We start from the raw sequence: 20,030 nt of genomic DNA, 5'->3' as shown, positions 1-20,030 counted from the left end.
AATTCAGAAATTTAAATGTCCAGGTATACAAGCGAGTATGTAACAATTATTCTTTACAATTCTAGCTTAAAAATCAATAAACTTATGTTGATCCATGAAGCTAAATTTCCACGAGATATTTATAAACCTGATTAAAATCTATTCCCTGCAGCTCTGCCACAACAAAACACGCATTGAACCAAAGCTTACAAAACTCCGATCTGTATTTCAAGGTCAAGCATTCGTTTACATGAAGAATGAAGTGCGGCCATTTCGCTCGAAACTATAAATATTTTCGTCGCAGCGACACAAAATGTATAAATCGCAATTTGCATATCGTTGCAAAGGCACAAAGTTGGGCTTTAAAATATAGTTTGAAAAAAATGTTTACGTTAAAGTCACTTCAAATTACACAGCTGTACGAAATGTACAAAACAAGAAAGTTTGTTTCTGAGACCTACGGGTGTAATTTTATGTTTATATTAATTTTAGCGCAAACTATTTTCTATTTGGTCATAGCAGAAAATATAATGCTTATATTTACTGGACGAGACAGTGCATAAACAATCGTCTTTATAAATATAAATATACAGTGTTACCGCGAGCGGCTGGTTGGTTTAGTTTAAAATTTTCCTAGCGGCGATTTCTTCTACATGCAGAACGCCCTGTTTATATACAGATTAGATTGAAAGAACCGACAAATAATATTACGAGACCGGTTTAAACTTTCTGTGTGAAACAGCCTTCTAATCACCCCTATTCAAGTGCCGTCGCTGTTCGTACGATTTAAGAGGATTGATTTAGATGTTCCGCTAAGTGTCCGATTCCGTTGCAATGTCTGACTGGAACATACGATTTTGAAACTCCGTTTTGTCTGTGTTTGTTTTGCACTTGATGATGATTCCAAATTAAAAATTGTTTACGGATGGGGCAATTGTTTGTAGTGTTCGGACGACTCGGGGTGTCTTTTGAAGTATGATGTGTAAGAATACTGTCATTAATGCACCTGTTAGAAACACTGGTGAATATGGCATCTTAAATAGTCAGTGGTTTTGAGAATTAAGTTTAACAACGAAAAACATAACCTTACCTGTCATCCTAGTATAGCATCTTCCATTATTTCATTTTTCGATATCTGCTGAGAAGTAAATGGACCGTTCGAATATACTTGGTTATTGCTGGGGACAACGCTATCATTTCGCCATAAGTTTTGTACGTAGGAAGGTTGTGTGTAGTCTGTATTTGAGCTTCCGTCTTCTGTATAAGCTGAATAGGAAGGTAAGCTATGCTTCTCGGTGGATGCGGTTGAGGCGTGGTGCTGTGGTAGGCAAGGCTGAGGTGTATGTTGTGGGTAACCGTTATATTCACAATGAGTTGGATAAACCGACTGGTCATGCATTCTGTGGTAAGCGATCGATCCAGAATAAGAAGGAGAGGCTTCCGGGACAGCTTCTTGCTTTCCCATTCTCCACAAAGATTCCGATTCCATCCTTTGAATTCTGCTCCTTAACTCCTGATTTTCGGTCTCTACGATGCGGTTGCGTTCAAGTAGCTCGGAAATTTGTCTTTCCAGGCTCAGCATCTTTGCTTTCTTTCGATCTCGGGCTGCCTGGGCTGATTCTCTGTTTTTCAGTTTCTTTCTCAGCTCTTTGTCAGTGACGTGTTCGAAGCTCTTTCTTGGAGTAGTGGATTGCTGTTGGGCTGAGGTACTTGGCTTGTCATTTACAAATACATCAGTGCTGCTGTTTCTTGAGAAGTCGACTTCGTTTGAAGAAACGGGGGAACCCGAACTGTACGAAGCATGATCATACCCCCCTACTGGGTCTATCATAGAGTATTGATTAAAAACGGGTTGCGAGTTTTTTACAACACAGTTTGTAGTATGGTCAATGCCATTGAAAGCACCGTCTTGTGCAAGAGGTGGCGGCGACTGTACTTCGACTGAATCTAAGTTATTCTGCAACGACTCAAAACCAGAGAATGAGTTTCCATCTTCTATATTTAGCATAATATTATCGCAGTTTTCCATGTTGAAGGCTTGCCCAATGTCAACGGATGGGGAAGCACTGGACGGGGAAGAAGACGTGGAATAAGATGATACGCTCATTTTGGGTGGCGATCTTTGTCCAGATACCCTTCTGCCTCCTGACTGAAAGCTTTCATAATTTGCTTCACGAAACTGTGAAACCAGCATGTCGATGACTTCGAAACTTTATTCTTCTTTTTCTATTAATGATAAAGGACCTGTGTCCAAAAACGTCGGTTGGTGAAATATAATTAGTCCAATGTTGCAAAACAGAAGCCAGTTTCTGATAAATCGTCTATTCTAATTTGCATCGCAACGAAAGTAACCTGCAAGAGGAAAACAAACTTTATAATATATTCCTATAGGTTTACTATACATGCTAATAAGTTAATATCAACCAACCGCTCGCTATTATATTATAGACTAATCAGAATTATACCACGCTCCTATTCCTCCATTACCGACAGTCGCATTTGATTATGTCGATTGCTTTCTTAATTACGCGTTCCAAAACTCATGGCCAAGTAAAAGTCACTTGAGATGGCTTCTATTGCGATTTTTGCCCCTAACAGATACATTAATTGAACATCGTTCTCTTAGTAGAGGCAACCTTGCTACTCGAGCGACTTCTAAAACCAGCGTTCATTTCAAGCGCTTGTAAATACAGAAATAAATCCTCTCTGCGACGACCCCTGCGTTCCAGGGCCCACAACCAGTGTTCGATATCTGTAGAGAACACCCTCTAAACGTGCGATGGCCCCGAGGTGATGTTCAATTGACTGCCCGGGCGAGGTTATGTCGGCTCATCCCATGCAAGACTATGCGACCGAGAAAGAAATTGAAACCTGGTTTATGATGTCGACTCTCGACGATTTGACGCTTACTAATTTTACGATTTCTCGCTCGATTACGATCGAGGGAACTTTATACATAACGACACCTATCTAAGTGAACACAATTGTGATCTTTATTTAAACCCTTTTATATCAAACATTTGGTATCTGTGACATTTTTGCGATATGCCTTTAGTAATTGTGTCGAATTAAATGAACTTGACACTCGTATACATTTAAGCGAATACATGCTATCGTTCATTCAATATAGCCAGTCACATGTGTATAAGTAGAAAAGACTATAGCACAAACATACCCTATATAACTGTGGTCAGTGCGTCCAGACAGCATGCATGACCATGTGGTGACTCACATTTTAAATTACGAAAAAACATGCGTCGTTAAAATTATTACAATAGTTTTAAAATGGAACGAATATACATTGGTTTAACGTTTTAGGGAAATGATAATCGGTACTTTATTTTGTTTCCACTGTCAGAGTAACAAAGATCAGAAATCAAATGCGTTTTCCTTAAACTGAATTATAAACTTACCGTGTAAGCTCCACTACTGATTCAACAACGAATTTCTGACCATTAAAAACTCTGAACTGTCACAACTTTGTGCAATGAATTACACCTATGCATGTGCTTCTAAAAGGCAAAGTGGTGAAATATGGACAATCTACACCTCTTCTATTCTACTTTGCAGATGGTTGCAAAGCACTGGCGTTTGTTCGCTTTCGAGATATCCTAAAAAGGAAAAAAGAAGTTCGTGCATTGGCTTATACAGCATCGTCTAGCGATTGAAAATATATACGAACAATATTTCTTTTTTTGCATATATTTCATTTATCAACAACGAAAAAACACATTTTAGATGGTAAAAACTAACTTTAAAACGATTAGCGACAAAATAAAAATACTGGGTGTGGGGTTCGAACCCACGCGGACATTTGTCCATTGGAACTTAAGTCCAACGCCTTAACCACTCGGCCAACCCAGTTTCACTTCCTTAAAACTGCATTACGTGAAGACATTTTTATTGAGTTCCTTTAACATAAAAGTATTTTTAAAATTGTGTCTATTCCCCGAAATGAACATGAATCACGAATTACCTCATACGCGATGTGTAGGCCTATAAGTATTAGTTACATGTTACATCTGCAATGGATCAGTTGGTTGCAAACACAAGACACTCTGAAAGAAAGCAAATTGGAAATATTAGTACAGTATTATAGGTACGTTTTTACGTGTTTTAACCTGATGTAACGCTGTCGCTTTGGTCAAATGTAGAGGACGAGAGTATGGAATATGTCATGAAATTCAAAATACGAAAGCGAACTGGGTTGGCCGAGTGGTTAAGGCGTTGGACTTAAGTTCCAATGGACGAATGTCCGCGTGGGTTCGAACCCCACACCCAGTATTTAAGCTGGCAGCAATTAGTTTTACTTTTAGTTTGTTTAACCATTTTGCAAAGATGTTTTATGCTCGTTCCCCCATAAATGATAGTATTCATGTTTTCGCAACAGGGATTGCATATAGACAATCGCTATAGCGAAAACAGAGGTAAACAAGTCGTGTTTAGCCTTTATATGGAAACTAAAGTAATTAGAAGTTAGGAAAGAATGGCGACAGTTAGTTCAAACGAGAAAAATAAAAAGAAAACGAGATCATTACCAAATCTTACATTTGCAAATATTGTGATAAAAGTTTACATGGGCCGGGTTCACTTGCGTATCATTTAAGAACACATACGGGTGAAAAGCCTTTTAAGTGTGAAACTTGTGGCAAGGAATTTGCAAGTAAAGCAAATCTGAAAAGACATGGATTAATCCATCTTGGAGTGAAATCACATAAATGTGATGAATGTGGAAAGTCGTTTTTGGACAATCAAAGTTTGGTCGCGCACCAAAAATTTCATACTGGTAAACGAGACTATCAGTGCCCTGTGTGTGGTATGTGGTTATTTACCTTTTCTGGTTTAAAAACACACAAAAGAATGCACACTGGTGAAAAGCCATTTAAATGCAAGATATGTGACAAAGCATTTGGACAAAATCATAATGCGAAGCATCATTATCAAGGTCACTTTAAAACTCATCCTTCGAAATGTGATATATGTCTTACTGTTAATATAAACCTAAAACGTGACTTGGAAAAATCGCTTGAAAAGTTTATAAATGAAATTCCTTCAGCGGAGTCGAGTAATGCAAAATCGCACCAAAAGATTGATACTGAGACAGTGCTGCATGTTAAAGAACACATCACACAGTACATTGCATTTACTCCTTACACATGCAATATATGTGATGCAAGGTACAGCCAGAAAAAAAATCTGCGATTCCATAAAATGAGTCATACCGGAGAGAAACCATTTAAATGTAAAGTATGTGGTATAAAATGCCGCCGGCCATCAGCTTTGAAAACACATATGCGGGTCCACAGTGACGAGAGGCCTTACAAGTGTCAAATTTGTGGGAGAGGTTTTAAAGATAGTGGTACTGCTGCATCACACCAAACTACACATTCTAAAGAATGTCGTTTTAAATGCTTGCTGTGTGATAAGCCCTTTAGGTGTAAAAGTAGTTTAAAGAATCATGAAAAAGTGCACTACCAGTAGTGAAAACCTACCTTTTAAGGAAAGCAAAATACTTTTTTTTAAATTCTCAATTCTGTTTCATTTGAATTAACAGGCACAACAGATTGCTTTATTAGGGTATGACACTATATTGGAGTTTTTTATTTTAATATTTTTAGAAAACTTGATATGCATTGCCCTACCTTTATAAAAGTGTAATATGCAATTTAAAATGACACATACATACATAGTATATAATTATTTGTAAAACAAGTATTCATGCAACTTTGTATATCTTTCTGTACATGAACTATATATATACTAGACTAACTATTAAAATGCTTGCCAATATAGTGTCTAATTTCTTGCCAAATGTTTTGTGCAATTTAAATTTTTGCTTTATATATGTACACAGCAAACACACAATTTTCTTATCGTTATTTTATTGAATGTATTTACACAACAATGATTATAAGTTATAACACGTTTTAAATGCAATTGCCAGAGTGCCCAATATTTGCTTTATTATAATAATTTGGTCTTTTATGTTAGTATTAAGCTGTTACTCTAATATATACATATCATAAATCTTATTACTTGCCATAAATATATCACCAGGTTTCAATTTTGTTTTTCATTCATATATATAAACATATCACATGTTTCACAACTGCATTTTTCATATATGTTTGATGTTTGAATTATATATTACTTAACGTCATCATTTCCTAACACTTTTTAACACACAGCCTTTTACAACAGCGTTTTCATATTCCAGTTAAAAAGTTATGATTTTACAGATTATTTCGCTACTTAAATTTTGTGTGAAAAAGCAATTACTTTTAAACAATTGTTAAACCAAAGCTAAAGCTTACTAACATTTTTCATTGCACAGAGATTCTTAGGTATTGCAGAATCGATCTTTCAAAATGTCGGATGTAATGAGCAAGTCCTTGGGATTTGCAATGGAATATATCAAAGGAAAAGCACAATCAATTGACCACCCTTACACCATACATGATTTTTTGTCCACTGTTTCTAAAATTTCAAACTCAAAAGACGAAATTTTGGTGCTGTCAAAATTCCTGCAACAGATGAAGGATCATTTTAATATATGTCCATTGATAAGGCAAAGACAAAGCTTAGTAACATTAACCTACTGTTGCCAAATGCCGGGAATAAAATCGGTGGTCAAACTTTTACACGATGTTGCTGCTGTAGTGATCACATTTGTTGAACGGGCAAAGTCAGTAAAGGATAAGCGGCTCGGTTATTTAGCTTTAACCACTTTAGCGGATATTTGCGACAATGAAATTGTATATCTAGCTGTTAACACTGTGGTAAAAGATGTTGCTTCAAAAAGTCCTGCTGTTATTACAATTGCTTTGAACTGCATGGTGCACATTGTGAGCATCGATATAATACCTGTGTTACTACCGATCGCTGAGAAGAGGTTATCACATTCTGATGGTAATGTACGCGCCAAAAGTGTCATGGCGCTCCACAGAATGTACTTGGTGGGACCAGAGTTTGTACACAGCCCACAGCGCCATTTGAAGCAGGCATTGTCTGATAAAGATCCTGAAGTTATGGCCACTGTACTACCATATGTGTACGATGTTTTAAAGGTAATTTTAAATATATTTGTTACAACTTCATAGTTTTATATTGTATGTTTTCTGATGGTGTTTGTAAAATTTAGTTTTTTGCATGTACATAAAACGGATTTTCTCATCAAATTTAATACAAACATGACCTGACATCATGGAAAATGGTTTTAGTTTTTAAATCCAAATGTGTGAGTGGAAAATTATATCAAACAAATGGGCCATCATGTTTGTATTGAAACTAGTTAGTTGGAGTTGTAATTAACACGATATAAGTTTTAATTTTATTCAGACAAATCCTGAATTGAGATCTTCATTTGCACCGAAACTAGTCCACATTCTGAAACAAGTTGTTAAAAATCGCCTTCCAATGTACATGTCAAGACAAGGTGTTCCAGCTCCATGGGTTCAGATCAACATAATGAAGAGCCTGTTCTTTTGTGTGGATAATTTGAAAGAAAATGATTCTCTTGCAAATATACTAATAGAAATATTAAATCGTGGCCAGGTAAAACAGCTGGTTATTTTATAACATTTAGCTTTAAATACAATATTTCAAAGATAGTGATTTATATGTATAGTTATGGATTTAATGTAGACATTGGTTATTTATTTGTGTTTTGTTACTTAGTGTATATACTGTTAGTGTTTTGTTAACTATATAAGCAATGGATAATCCTATGCTATAATGTAATTCTACTGAAGACCCTTCGGGTCACTTTTGTTAATGTTAGTATACAATATGTATATATTTGGCCAAATAAATTTCTATTCAACAGAGCCTAAACAACACAGCATCCTACTCTGTAGTCGCTGAATGCACACATTTGATTTCAAGACTTTATGATGCTAAGCATGAAGCATTTCAAACTGTGCTTGGTTGTATGGGCTGCTTTCTACATTCCAAACATCCAAACTTACTTTTAGTGGGTAAGTTTTCAATGTATGTTATGCGACTTCAATGTACAATATGCTTGAATGCTTACCCAACCATGCGTTTAAACGCACTGTGGGTGATTTACTGGATCACTGTTAGGTGTATATGATGATACTGACAGATATAGATGTCTTTCTGCTTCTGACCCGATTAAGAGACAAGTACATGTGTGATGTGCCAAATGCTGCACCAGTAAAATTATATAGGTATGTCTTATATATATGTTGGTGAGTGGTATTTTATTCACTAATTCACCAAAATTAAACTGCTAAAACAAAAAGTAACCAGGTCATGAACAGAGGTTATTCTGTGACCCATGACGGTTTGTAGTGTTTGTGTATTTTTAAAATTGTGGTATTTTTCTAAAAGTAAGAGAATTTAGACAGTATTAGTCTAAATTGTTTAACCATGCTTCCATTTGTATTTGCAGGTTTGCAGCTTTTAAGTGAGTTGACCACAGTTGATTCAACGTGTTGTGTCCAGTATCAAGATATTATAATTAATTCATTGAGTCATCCAGACATGACAGTAAAAAAACAGGTTCTGTCGGAGTGTCATATGTATACTTAACGACTTTAAACATAATAAGTGTTTTTAATAACAGTGCATATGAGCTGCATGAGTGCGTGACCATACTCAATATGTTCTTGTGTATAAAATTAAACACCTAGATGCCAATGTACGTTTCCTCACCCTTTTAAGTTTATACACCCAACACCTATGTCTAGTGTTCAAAACTCCAAAAAGAAAATGAGACATTTATTTGAAATTTTGCAGACTTTGAACCTGATTCGTGTTTTAACAAATCCAACCAACTACAAATCAATATGCAGTCACATGATTGAGCAGTTGAAAGAGACATCTAGTGACAAATATTTTACCTCAAACTTCAGTATGCAGATTGCAAGCACTGCAGAAAAATATCCTTTTTTAATTTAGTTTTGTCACTGGTTATATGTAGATTTATATTTCGTATACAGGCTGTGGCTAATTATAATTGTGTTGTCTCTTAAAACAAGAGTGTAAAAGCTACTAACCTTTTATTTTGGCATATTATTACAGTTTGAAATCACTGCAGTAACTGTTTTTTATTGCTATTTTCTGTCTATATAATGCAGCATGTCACTAAGACCAACAGGACTTGCATAAAATTACAAAAACTTTTCTACTTTAAACTAAACATTGTGAATTCTTTATTGTATCATATTAGACATTAGACTGTTAGTCTTCTGCTTTTCAATGTTGTTTTATTTCCTTAAACTCGTTTTCACGTTTTCAACCGAGGAAGCTTGGCTACTCGCAACTTTGCACTCTGTTCTGACCTCAGGTGGTGAGAATGTGTGTCCAGAAGCGTGTAATAAACTACAAGTGTGTTTAGGCAAAGGTAAATTTTTATATTTTATTTTACAAAACTCTTTAACGACAACTGCTCTAACCTAGTGATCACTAATGAGTCAGCCAAACATAAAAAATATGAAATACCTCCCAAAAAATAATCACCCACAAAATAACATGCTTGGTAACGCGTGAGCTGGCACGAGGTGTATGAAAAACACCCATTTTTGTATTATTTAAAACATTAACATTGAATGTGGAATAATCTTCAGCTAAACAATACAAGTGATTTTAACTAACCTACTCTAACTTAGTGTCTAAATGTTGTCTGTTTTCAAAACAGCGAGCAAGAGTTGCATTGAAAATGAAGTAAATCTTTGCCTGAAACTTCTAGAAACTTCTTTGTCATCGGTTCACCTTAAACTGGTGGTGTGGGTGGGTTGTATTGCTGTTTTTATCTTTATATATAATGCAAAGTAAATTAGTATATATTAAATGAGTGTAACTTACTTTATCATCACATGGCCGAAAAACTACAGTTGTTATAACAGGGGTGTTCATACACCTCATGCCAACTTACGAGTTACCATGTATGTTACTTTGTAGGTAATTATTTTGGAGGTTTTTTTTATGTATGGCTTATATTGAATAAAATATGGCTGTAAACATAAAATATTTAAATTCAAAGAAATAGGTTCTGATATAGGATTAAATTAATTTTAGTAAAAACCTTTATGGATTTCCATGTATTTTGTAAAAAAGAATATTTGTGTATTGATTATTGAATTTAAAAAAAAATTATGAAATGTTTTTTTTTAGGTTCTAGGAGAATATGCTGACTACATGGTGTGTGAAAATTCAAGTGAAAATGTTGCTTTGATTTGTCAGTGCTGTTTAATAACTTTTCAAAATAACAAGGTAACTTATTAATCTTAAGTTTGCAATTTGTGTTACACTCTAAAGCTATTTAAAATATATTTTTCAGAGTTTAACTACGGATCAACGTGATGTTGTTATTTTTGGCATTTTAAATTGCATAGTGAAAATGTCAGCTAAAGTTGGAAATTTTGACCATGAAGTAAAAGACATGTTGACAAAACTTCTAAAGCATACACAATCTATTATGGTGCACCAGGTTGGTATAGTAAAGAAAGTACGAGTCGGTTTTAAAACCTAAATAAATGGGTGTATATGTGTAACTTGCTTTTTTACCTGCTTTTGATTGTCATTACTTTGTTTCTACATTTAATAAAACAGTTCATTGTTTAACAGAAACTAAAGGAATTTGAAGTACCTTTAGAAAAACCAAACATTTTAAAGAAAATTTTTACTGAAGAATTTCAAGTAAGATTAAATGTGTGTGTTGTACATGTAGATGTATCTTTGCTGTTTTTGTAGTAATTAGGTCACTTTTGAATTAGAGAGCGAGTATAAGGTATATAAATGCACTCTGTCTGTCTGGTGTATAGTAACACACCTTTGTTATAGCTTGAGTCTGCATTTTCCTATCCTTATCTGAAGAGATCATAATTTTATATTTCTGTTTTATTTTATGACATTTCTTTTCAGTTTGATAAAAATTTAAGTTTTCTGGAAGATTTCATTTCCTCCTCCTCTATTGCTCCTGAGGAGCAGAGTGAGAGCATTGGTGATTCCCTACAGCCGATACTCAAATATGAGGCTTACGGACACCTACAGCATGGTATGGTAAAAACACCAGAGGCCTTGCTAGCATCTGTTTTACCAGACACTGCTCAACCTAAAGTTACAGGGTTTTTGAGTAAAAAGGCCCCAGACAAAAGAGAAGCTCCACGAAAATGGGGCCAAAGCGGGTATTTAGGGGTGAAAGAGGACCCAAGGCCTGAAAATTCACTTTCAAATGCTTTGTTTGGAAAATCAACATCCCAGACTTTGAACGAAGCTTTATTGAATCTATCGGCTGTCGGAAACAAAAACAATGACAATGATATCTGTGACATCATGAATGACATGATGATGACGTCACAAACGACCACCGACAGCGGCGCAGCATTTGACGACAAATAACGTTCCGAATTTCTTCGCTGGTGTTAAAAAAATTATTTTAAGAAAAGTATATAAATAAACCACTGTAAACAAGAAGCAGATTTCATTTCGGTTTGCTTTTTTAATGTGCATAAATGGATGCAACTAATTTATCCTAATTGAGGAGGGCAGCAAAAGACGTTATAACTATAACATAACACTGTTGTTCTGTTCCATACACCTCGTACACGCTAACTATAGTTACAACGTATAACTTTTAGGATGTTTGTCTTTGTTGACTTTAAACTAAAAGAGATTCTAATATTTGTATACTTTAGTTGCGATTACAAAATTATTTGGTTGGTTGTACGTATTAAAAGTTGGCAAAGTCATCTAATGTCATCTCTATTAATTTGTATATTAAAGTAAAAAAATACTAAAATTAGTGGTGATATGAACAATAATGGAGGCGAATGTAGCTTAGGATTTAACTGCCGGCTAGTTTCATTTAGTAGCTAAAAGTACTGGGTGTGGGGTTCGAACCCACGCGGACATTCGTCCATTAGAACTTAAGTCCAACGCCTTAACCACTCGGCCAACCCAGTTCATGATGTAGTTTCTGTATTGCGTCACGTCATTCTTGCACAGATTAATTTATTGTAAAATGATTTCAGGTTTATTTTCTGAGAATAATATTGTGCAAAACATACACAAATCATTAATTATCCAATATAAAGTGAACTTTACGACTGCAACACATTAGTGTTCAGGTACCGGACAGTATAGCAAATTTAGCATACAAGTACTGGGTGTGGGGTTCGAACCCACGCGGACATTCGTCCATTGGAACTTAAGTCCAACGCCTTAACCACTCGGCCAACCCAGTTCCACACGTATGTAGCGGTACGGCCTGACGTCATTATTATACAGTTTTCTATAATATAAAAAAATAATTTTCAAGTTGTGTCTGAAAATAATACAGTACTGTCGGCCCAAGGGCTAAACGGTTATTATAAAATCCTTTTTGAACATGTCTTATCTTACCCCAACCTACTATATTGTGCAAAATGTACAAAAATCATGAATTAACAAATACGATGTGTAAGCAAACTAATTTGCACAAAAGGTGTACAAAAGTTGCAAAGAGGTTGCAAAAGTTGCAGAGAAGTACTGGGTGTGGGGTTCGAACCCACGCGGACATTCGTCCATTGGAACTTAAGTCCAACGCCTTAACCACTCGGCCAACCCAGTTTGACACGATTGCGGTTTTACTGCGTGACGTCATTTTTATAATGTTTTCATAAAAATAATTTCTAAGTTGTGTCTGAAAATAATACGGTATACTGTGCTGGGTAAGATGGGATACGTTAGTATAAAACGTCCCCTAGTTTCCGAACTTGTTTAAAACAATCTTAAATAGGGTCGATGGCTATACGGCTATAGAATTCTTTGAATGTTCTTCGTTTACTACCAAATGGAACCAGAAAAGTGAATAAAAGCATGTCCTATCTTACCCGACCTACTGTAGTCTGTAAAACTGAAACGTACAGAAATCATGAATTATCAAATACGTGTAAACATTAAGTACAGTTTACAACTGCAAAACATTAATTGGGTGCAATTAAAGAACATTATAGCAAAAGTTGCAGAAGAGTACTGGGTGTGGGGTTCGAACCCACGCGGACATTCGTCCATTGGAACTTAAGTCCAACGCCTTAACCACTCGGCCAACCCAGTTTGACACGTTTCTAGCGGTACCGCCTGACGTCATTATTATACAGTTTTCTATAATATAAAAATAATTTCCAAGTTGTGTCTGAAAAATACAGTACTGTCGGCTCAAGGGCTAAACGGTTATTATAAAATCCTTTTTTGAACATGTTCTATCTTACCCCCAACCTACTATATTGTGCAAAATGTACAAAAATCACGAATTAACAAATACGATGTGTAAGCAAATTAATTTGCACAAAAGGTGTACAAAAGTTGCAAAAGTTGCAAAAGTTGCAGAAGAGTACTGGGTGTGGGGTTCGAACCCACGCGGACATTCGTCCATTGGAACTTAAGTCCAACGCCTTAACCACTCGGCCAACCCAGTTTGACACGTTTGTAGCGGTATTGCGTGACGTCATTACTATACAGTTTTCTATAATATAAAAAAATAATTTTCAAGTTGTGTCTGAAAATAATACAGTACTGTTGGCTCAAACAGGTTGCTAAGGTAGCTGACAAGTACTGGGTGTGGGGTTCGAACCCACGCGGACATTCGTCCATTGGAACTTAAGTCCAACGCCTTAACCACTCGGCCAACCCAGTTTGACGAATTTTTGCATTATTGTTTGAAATTGCAATTTCCGACCAACAGTGCGCATACAAATTTACAAAAACAAATATATAGCGTTTACCATTGGTGAATTTTCACAATTCTTTGAACCAAAATAAATATAAAAAAACATCGGTTTGATTTCGTACGCCTTTCACGTAACAAGTATTTCGCATTAACGATGATTATTATGCTTGAGTAATAAAATATAGTCAACGAGTTGGGTTATAATTAACAAGTATAAAAAAACGTAACAAGTATAAAAAACAACACGGAGAAATTCATAATGCAATTTACTTGCCTAAAAATGTCTGAATTTTAATAAAAGCCTAACTCAATTGCAATTAAGAAACAAACGGAACAAAACATAGTCGGGGGGAGACGGGACAGCTTAAGCAGATATAGTTTTCTGATGTTTTAAACAATTAACAACGGTCTACAGAAGTCGTGAGGACGCGATTTTATAAATCTTTGAATGTTCTTTGTTAACTGTCAAAAGGGATGATAACATATAATAAAAATGTGTCCCATCAACCCCACCCTATACTATGTATGTTGATTTATAACACCATACGTTGACTTGTTGTTTAACGTCGAGCGGTTAATTCGGTTGAAGCCAAAAGGTTTTCAGGTAAGGTTAAACACGGTGACATTCAAGGTGTGCGTTGGTTTGTTACGTTGCGGGTTACACGGAATGTGACATGCAGCGTGGCACCGGTAAGTTTTCGCAGAGCTGTCTTTTGTGTGTCACAAGCAAACTGTGCTCGATTAGCAGAATAACAATGATGGCAAGTAAATCAGGCCACACGGGCCTAACGCAAATACAAGGATAATGGCCTTGTGTGACTCCGAAACGATCACAAGCAAAGGAAGATGCAGTTTACCAAAGTCGCAGTCAAGCGGTCGCCGTTTGCCTTTTTCTCACGCCTCGCGCCGCCAGCTCGGTTAGTTTCTCGCGATTAAATTGAGACAAGGGTGTAACGCTGCTTGCAATAAAACTCATCAGATAAGGTTTATGGTATCGCAGTGGAACGACCGCAGTATAACGTTGTATTGCAAGGAGCAATGTACTACTTTATATTGTAAGGATAAATACTAAAATTTATAGGAATGCATAACGGCGTAGGCGATTCGAGTAAAACGGTTTGAGTCGTTCAGTTTATAAGTACCGCTTAGGTGCAGTTAATACGTATTTGTAAAATTAGCCTTCAATGTTAGTTACTATATAACACATCAGCTTTCACGTTTATAGTATTTTGATTTGCAGTTTATTGTTTGAGTAGTGTATTGAATGTAAGTGAGTGACGTACACGCGCATTATTTGCATAACCTTTGACATGGGTTTTCCCTTGGATTTATTTGACCGTGATGTGGACGAAGCTTTTATATGCTGGATATGCGAGAAAGTATTACACGACCCCTTAGCTACTCCTTGTGGGCATGTGTTCTGTGCGTCTTGTGCCAATGCGAAGTTAAGTGAATCAAACTCTTGCCCAAAAGGATGTCCAACATCGCTTTCAGCAAAGGAGCTAAACCGAGTCCTGCCCTTGTCAAAGTTAATAGGAAAGCTTAATGCTCGGTGCTCGAACTGGTGTAAAGGTTGTCCGTTTGTTGGACCGTTACATTGCTCCGAGGAGCACATGCTCGGATGCGAGTATCATCCGCAAATATGTCCGGAGTGCGGCAAGGAAGCAGAGGATTGTACTTGTTCTTTGGAAGATAATAAGGAGATAAAAGAGGAGAATTTGAGCAAAGAGGAGTTACGGAAGAGGACTCAAGTTTTGGAGGAGCAGCTTATCGTGTTGAGCAAAAAACTACAGAAAATGGAAACGTTGTTTCCGACTTTGGAATATTCAACTTCTAATGATGAAGATTACGAGTATGAGGTGAGTGGTTTGTATTTTTATATATTGTATGTTAAACTGGTTTTCAGGGCGTATATACGCCTTTTCCTTTTGTGTGACTGCCGTGTCATATCGTCTGGGTACTCCATAAAACTGTCGTTAAGCTTATTTACGAGAACCGCATGCGCAGTGCCGAGTGCGTGGAGGGGCCGCACGTTCGGTATATAAAACTTACCTCCTCGATTCCACCCGTCCCCCGAAGCAAGTCATTCGTTATCTTTGTATCTTCGTGTCGGACACTTTTCCTTTGTTGTATTTGCTGCAAAAAGATCCGTAGCTAAATGGGTCTTTCACGCTATTATAACTCGGATGCTATATACTTCATTGACGCTGTCCGTGTTGCTATCTTTAGTTATAAGTTATCAAATTACAAAGGTCAAATTTTTCATACGCTTAACCCCGTGAGTGTTTATTCTAATATGGTTAAACGACTTTGCGTGTCCACCCGCGGCTCAGTGCAATCAAGGCTAATCGAATTGTCGTGTCCAATTTCCTCGGTGACCAACCGATGCGCGCTGTCGATGTCGGTCGGTACATTAAGAACTTGAATTTTCCTGCAAAGATCAAATGCACGATGACTGGTTTAGTTGTCCAAGTTATATTGCGTGTTGGCCAAACACTGCGAGACCTTCAAGCTTTATTATAAAGATCGCTATCGACGTGGCGGTTTATTGATTTAGATCGCTACAGTTTTCGCTGTAAAATCAATTACCTTTGGCCGAGCGAGGAAATTCGATTGGCGTTTACGTTGCTGCAGAAGCCAAATTATAATTGAGTTGCGTCGTTCGAAAACGTTACGTTTATAAACCTTACATAACATGTGCATCGTGATTCCTGTCGTAATACCAAATTGTCTTGGGCATTATTGTTTTTTTATATTACTGCCAGAGCTTGCTAAAACACCAGAACAATTTTATCCTTTCGTCAGAAGTGGGCTTAATTCAAAAATTAGACACAGAGGTCATCTAGAGTTCGCTTTGATCGGCGCCTTTGTTAATACCCATTTAATCCAATGCACACGCGTTAATAGCGTTAGCACCATGGGAAAATTCTAGGCCCTGCGTATCCTGTCTTCCCCCGGGGAAAAGGAAGTACAGTAAGGTCATAAGCCAGTCGGAAACATGCTGGATGCGAGCGCTCCCGAACACCGGCTTAACCCAGTTTGTAACAGAGAGGTTCGGCTGCATCTCAGCACGATATCTTTGCTTCTTTGTGACCCGGTCGGGTATTAAGCTTTATACGGCATGATCATTTCCGCTGCAATACTGAACAAACTTCCGCAATCTGATATAGTTTTAGCAAACTCATTACGTGTATTCACTCTTGGCAAATGTAGACCCTAACAGTTAAAAAAAATCTACACTTCTACAGAATAAGTAGTATTTCACACCGCTCTTTCATAGAGTCGCGTGGATAAGTTTACGTAATTACATAATATTCTTTGTTTACTACCATTAAATTGGTCGATAAAGGGAAACGAAAACGTGGGACATCTTACCTTAACCTACTGTTTAAATGTGTTCAGGTCAGCTCTAGAAATAATCTGTAAATTTCGCCACCCGGGCTCGATATTTACCCAAGCAGTTGTCGTTAAACTGGCACCACGGCGGGCAAAATGTGCGACGAAACTAGAATTTTACTGTACAGTAAAATTTGTAGTTTGCTATACTATTCCAAAGTTTGCAGTCTGGCTGGCAGCCTGCTTATGATTAAACTGGTGAAACATTTCGGTTCCAGACGCGCCGACGCCTGGCTATACGAACATCCGAACAAATATATGAAGTCTGACAAAATCGCAACTAAAAAAAACGATTCTTTTTGTTTAGACAATTTTTACGGCTCTGTCTTTGTTTTAACAGACAACAGTAAAGTTTACATTAAGTGAACTCTACAAAATTGCAGACAGAAGCAGATAATATCATACTGTCCACAAAATTTCTATCTTTCTCCTAAGTAAACATTACTTCTTTTTGAATATCTCTCAAACGCACGCGCTACCGAAAAAGTCTTAAATATTTGTTCTTACTGATAAATCAAGTCGCGTCGGTCAAATCATGTTGTTTTACTAATCGATTGATCTTTTTGAAGCCAACCTCAACCATTTGCAACTTGACCGCACATAACAGCTAAGCAAACATCATGGCGAACCTGATGCTCGAAATGGGGTTTAAATTTCAATACTTGTCACCTTGAGCGTCGCCTTAGTTTACCCTGTATGACAAATACGAATGCCACACAACACTAAGGATTACCACACCTGCGAGGCGTGTTTGTTCGTAGTAAAGCGGCCGCATCAGACGGATATGCACTCATTACTTAGCGGTGTTATGACAGAGCTTCAGCATACCGTAGTGTATGACTATGACCTTTAACTGGGTGAGTTACACAGTGAAAAATTTAACTGCTAAGCCAGTAATGTAGGTGGATAATAAATTTCAAATCTTGGCTTAAGTAGTGAAACGAGGTATGCTTAGAGCCAGCTTTATGGGATATTCCACAAGAGCAACCAAGCGTAGCGAAGTGTCACGTGATTGGAGCAATTACCGACTGCTCTAATTGCTTGAAATTTTGCTACAAACGTTTGTTACATTTCCAACGTTCTCACTTCGATTTTCAAGCACCTCTAAATTGTCCCTTGACCACGCGCATAAGAGCTCTTATGCTGTCTTCGAACCAACACATATTGGCAATAGAACTTCAGATTGTTAAGACATTCATAACGCCCGGCCGTAATCTAAGGTCGTTCAGGGCAATGCCTGTACAAACTAAATCCATGTTGCTGCAACAACCTGTTCGAGAAGTCGCAGGTTCAGCTCGTTACGTCAATGCTAAAATGCTTGATTAATAGGAACGACTTATTTTTGTATAAACACTCCTAATGCTGTTGTTGCTACCGAAAACACAGTGTAATCTCCAATGCTCTATACCTTGGCAGGCTTGACGGGCGATGATTAATTTTCCCCCTTACAATATTGAGCGATACATTTTTAAATTATAACGACGTCAGCAGACTTAGAGCCGCTATAGTTACATACGGGTATGGATTGGGCAACCGAATATGATTTATACGCTGATACGACGTCAATACGCAATTAGGAATCCGTTAAAACCGACTTTGATCATTTTTATCAGAATCCCATTAGGCCTTTGCCGAACAAATGGACGTATTCAAAAAGCTCTCTAGTGCCTACAGCGGCCTTCATTGTCGGACTGTGTTCTTAATTATATTCAACCGAAGAATAACGTTCGCTCTTTGATTCTCTCTTAAGGTCCAAACAAAACTAACTTTTAAACGAAGTTTAATTGTTAATACCATGTTATTTGTGTATGTCTGATAATAATGGGCATTAACATGTTTTCTTTCTAGTTTCATTTTCGTGGAAACAAAACGTTAATTAAATCCTGAATATATTTGTGGTATATTTCATATTCAATTTCCTTGCCAAATATTAAACAAGCAAATCTGATATCGCCCGCCTTCACTTAGATGTAATGTAATACACCGGGAGTGTAAACCAACCGAACGATCGCTTGTCGCGCAGATGACTTGGCCAAATATACCATGAAAGGCCCAACACGCCGCGCTAAGGATCCAAACACCATACACTAATTATCAGACGCAGAGTTCGCTTTGATCGTCGAGGGAACGGCAGGGACGAGCCGTAATGAGATGTTATCGGTGTGTTACTGGCGTTGTGCGTTTGCCTGCCTGTATTTTGTAAAAGTCGACCTTTCCGGGAAGGGAAAACGGCCGGTATATATATCAGGCGGAAGCATCTGCGGTACCGCCGTGTTCTCAGATCTCCGAATCTCGGTTATTTTCGTGTCGATTTCCATCTATGAAATTTTCACCATAAGGATTTATTTGGAAGTGTTTGTCCCAAATTTCGGTAGAAAACGGACGCATTTCAACCAAGTTTCGTGCAACATTGAACAGTATATGGGTAATTTCGTTTAGATCGCATCTCGGAAAACGCCCCCTTCTATTAAAAGTTACCTGACTTACGTCAATACTACTGCAAAACAAGTTGTTTTGAAGGTAAACTTGGCTTGCTGGGACAAATCGGTATTATTTAATCCTTTTATGGGTTTTATATGTTCATTTTGCGACAGTATACGCAGCGTATACGTGCTCGTCAGGTATTTTTCGAATGTAACTTTTGGCATCAGTAAAAATTGTTTAAATTCACGTTGGATTTGTGGCGGCCATGCGAAAGCCGGTTCTTTGAAATGCCGTAAGTTCTCCAAAGACGTTAAAGTAGCACTTATGTTACCACAAGCACCGTTGGCTAATCAGGCCTAACCAACAGTTGTGACAGACAGGAGACTTATACGCTTTCTTAAGACATATAGATGTGTTTACCCAGGCAATCACAGTCGGTTCTACGTTTGCCCGACTCTGCACAAACAATTGAAATATTAACCGGGCACGACTTAATCGACTTCAGGCACTTCAAATTTGCCGATCATGTCGTGTCTCTGTTTCCTCTCGGACGTCGTTG

General features: G+C 37.2%; 4 protein-coding genes and 8 non-coding genes across 14 annotated transcripts in view; 4 read left to right on the top strand and 8 right to left on the bottom strand.

Moving 5' to 3' along the window:
- Positions 1 to 179: 179 nt before the first annotated feature.
- Positions 180 to 11,646, bottom strand: xbpd (transcription factor protein). Of its 3 annotated transcripts, none has more exons than XM_026835346.1 (3): positions 11,635 to 11,646; positions 1,070 to 2,331; positions 180 to 985 (listed from the first exon to the last, which is right to left on the bottom strand). In XM_026835346.1, the coding sequence occupies exon 2, from the start codon at positions 2,171 to 2,173 to the stop codon at positions 1,073 to 1,075; it is 1,101 nt and encodes a 366-aa protein (XP_026691147.1). In that variant the 5' UTR covers positions 2,174 to 2,331; positions 11,635 to 11,646; the 3' UTR covers positions 180 to 985; positions 1,070 to 1,072.
- Positions 3,761 to 3,843, bottom strand: trnal-uaa. Its single transcript has one exon. It is a non-coding gene; the product is annotated as a tRNA-Leu (tRNA).
- Positions 4,181 to 4,263, top strand: trnal-uaa. The gene has a single exon. It is a non-coding gene; the product is annotated as a tRNA-Leu (tRNA).
- Positions 4,463 to 6,312, top strand: zf(c2h2)-21 (zinc finger protein). The gene is given in 2 exon segments (NM_001078395.1): positions 4,463 to 4,512; positions 4,515 to 6,312. Coding segments are annotated over 2 exon segments (993 nt in total). The 5' UTR covers positions 4,463 to 4,465; the 3' UTR covers positions 5,461 to 6,312.
- Positions 6,312 to 11,428, top strand: LOC104265915 (AP-4 complex subunit epsilon-1-like). Its single transcript, XM_009861065.3, has 11 exons — positions 6,312 to 7,046; positions 7,318 to 7,533; positions 7,805 to 7,955; positions 8,393 to 8,502; positions 8,740 to 8,882; positions 9,234 to 9,346; positions 9,641 to 9,732; positions 10,117 to 10,215; positions 10,283 to 10,432; positions 10,570 to 10,641; positions 10,867 to 11,428. Exons 1-11 carry the CDS (start codon positions 6,348 to 6,350, stop codon positions 11,341 to 11,343), a joined length of 2,322 nt encoding a protein of 773 aa, XP_009859367.1. The 5' UTR covers positions 6,312 to 6,347; the 3' UTR covers positions 11,344 to 11,428.
- A 177-nt stretch (positions 11,647 to 11,823) lies between the features above and the next one.
- On the bottom strand, positions 11,824 to 11,906 carry trnal-uaa. Its single transcript has one exon. It is a non-coding gene; the product is annotated as a tRNA-Leu (tRNA).
- Positions 11,907 to 12,104: 198 nt separating this feature from the next.
- trnal-uaa lies at positions 12,105 to 12,187 on the bottom strand. The gene has a single exon. It is a non-coding gene; the product is annotated as a tRNA-Leu (tRNA).
- A 282-nt stretch (positions 12,188 to 12,469) lies between these two features.
- On the bottom strand, positions 12,470 to 12,552 carry trnal-uaa. Its single transcript has one exon. It is a non-coding gene; the product is annotated as a tRNA-Leu (tRNA).
- A 403-nt stretch (positions 12,553 to 12,955) lies between these two features.
- trnal-uaa lies at positions 12,956 to 13,038 on the bottom strand. The gene has a single exon. It is a non-coding gene; the product is annotated as a tRNA-Leu (tRNA).
- A 278-nt stretch (positions 13,039 to 13,316) lies between these two features.
- Positions 13,317 to 13,399, bottom strand: trnal-uaa. Its single transcript has one exon. It is a non-coding gene; the product is annotated as a tRNA-Leu (tRNA).
- A 135-nt stretch (positions 13,400 to 13,534) lies between these two features.
- Positions 13,535 to 13,617, bottom strand: trnal-uaa. The gene has a single exon. It is a non-coding gene; the product is annotated as a tRNA-Leu (tRNA).
- Positions 13,618 to 14,902: 1,285 nt separating this feature from the next.
- Positions 14,903 to 20,030, top strand: part of LOC100182961 (E3 ubiquitin-protein ligase PDZRN3-like) — a 35,440-nt gene continuing 30,312 nt past the window's right edge. The window contains exon 1 of the mRNA XM_018812783.2: positions 14,903 to 15,510. Within this exon, the coding sequence (XP_018668328.1) occupies positions 14,962 to 15,510 (549 nt within the window). The 5' untranslated portion in view covers positions 14,903 to 14,961. The remainder of the gene's footprint in view (positions 15,511 to 20,030) is intronic.

Source organism: Ciona intestinalis, chromosome 8 (assembly GCF_000224145.3).
Source record: "Ciona intestinalis chromosome 8, KH, whole genome shotgun sequence".
Classification (NCBI taxonomy): Eukaryota; Metazoa; Chordata; class Ascidiacea; order Phlebobranchia; family Cionidae; genus Ciona; species Ciona intestinalis.
Note: the sequence above shows the minus strand (reverse complement) of the source record. Positions and strands in the feature narration are given on the sequence as shown.

Bases quoted from the DNA above. Each gene is read 5' to 3' on its own strand.
- LOC104265915 (XM_009861065.3), top strand. From the start codon at position 6,348: ATGTCGGATGTAATGAGCAAGTCCTTGGGATTTGCAATGGAATATATC. The intron at 7,047-7,317 runs GTAATTTTAAAT...AATTTTATTCAG, and splicing joins ATGTGTACGATGTTTTAAAG to ACAAATCCTGAATTGAGATC. The intron at 9,733-10,116 runs GTGGGTTGTATT...GTTTTTTTTTAG, and splicing joins ACCTTAAACTGGTGGTGTGG to GTTCTAGGAGAATATGCTGA.
- xbpd (XM_026835346.1), bottom strand. From the start codon at position 2,173: ATGCTGGTTTCACAGTTTCGTGAAGCAAATTATGAAAGCTTTCAGTCA.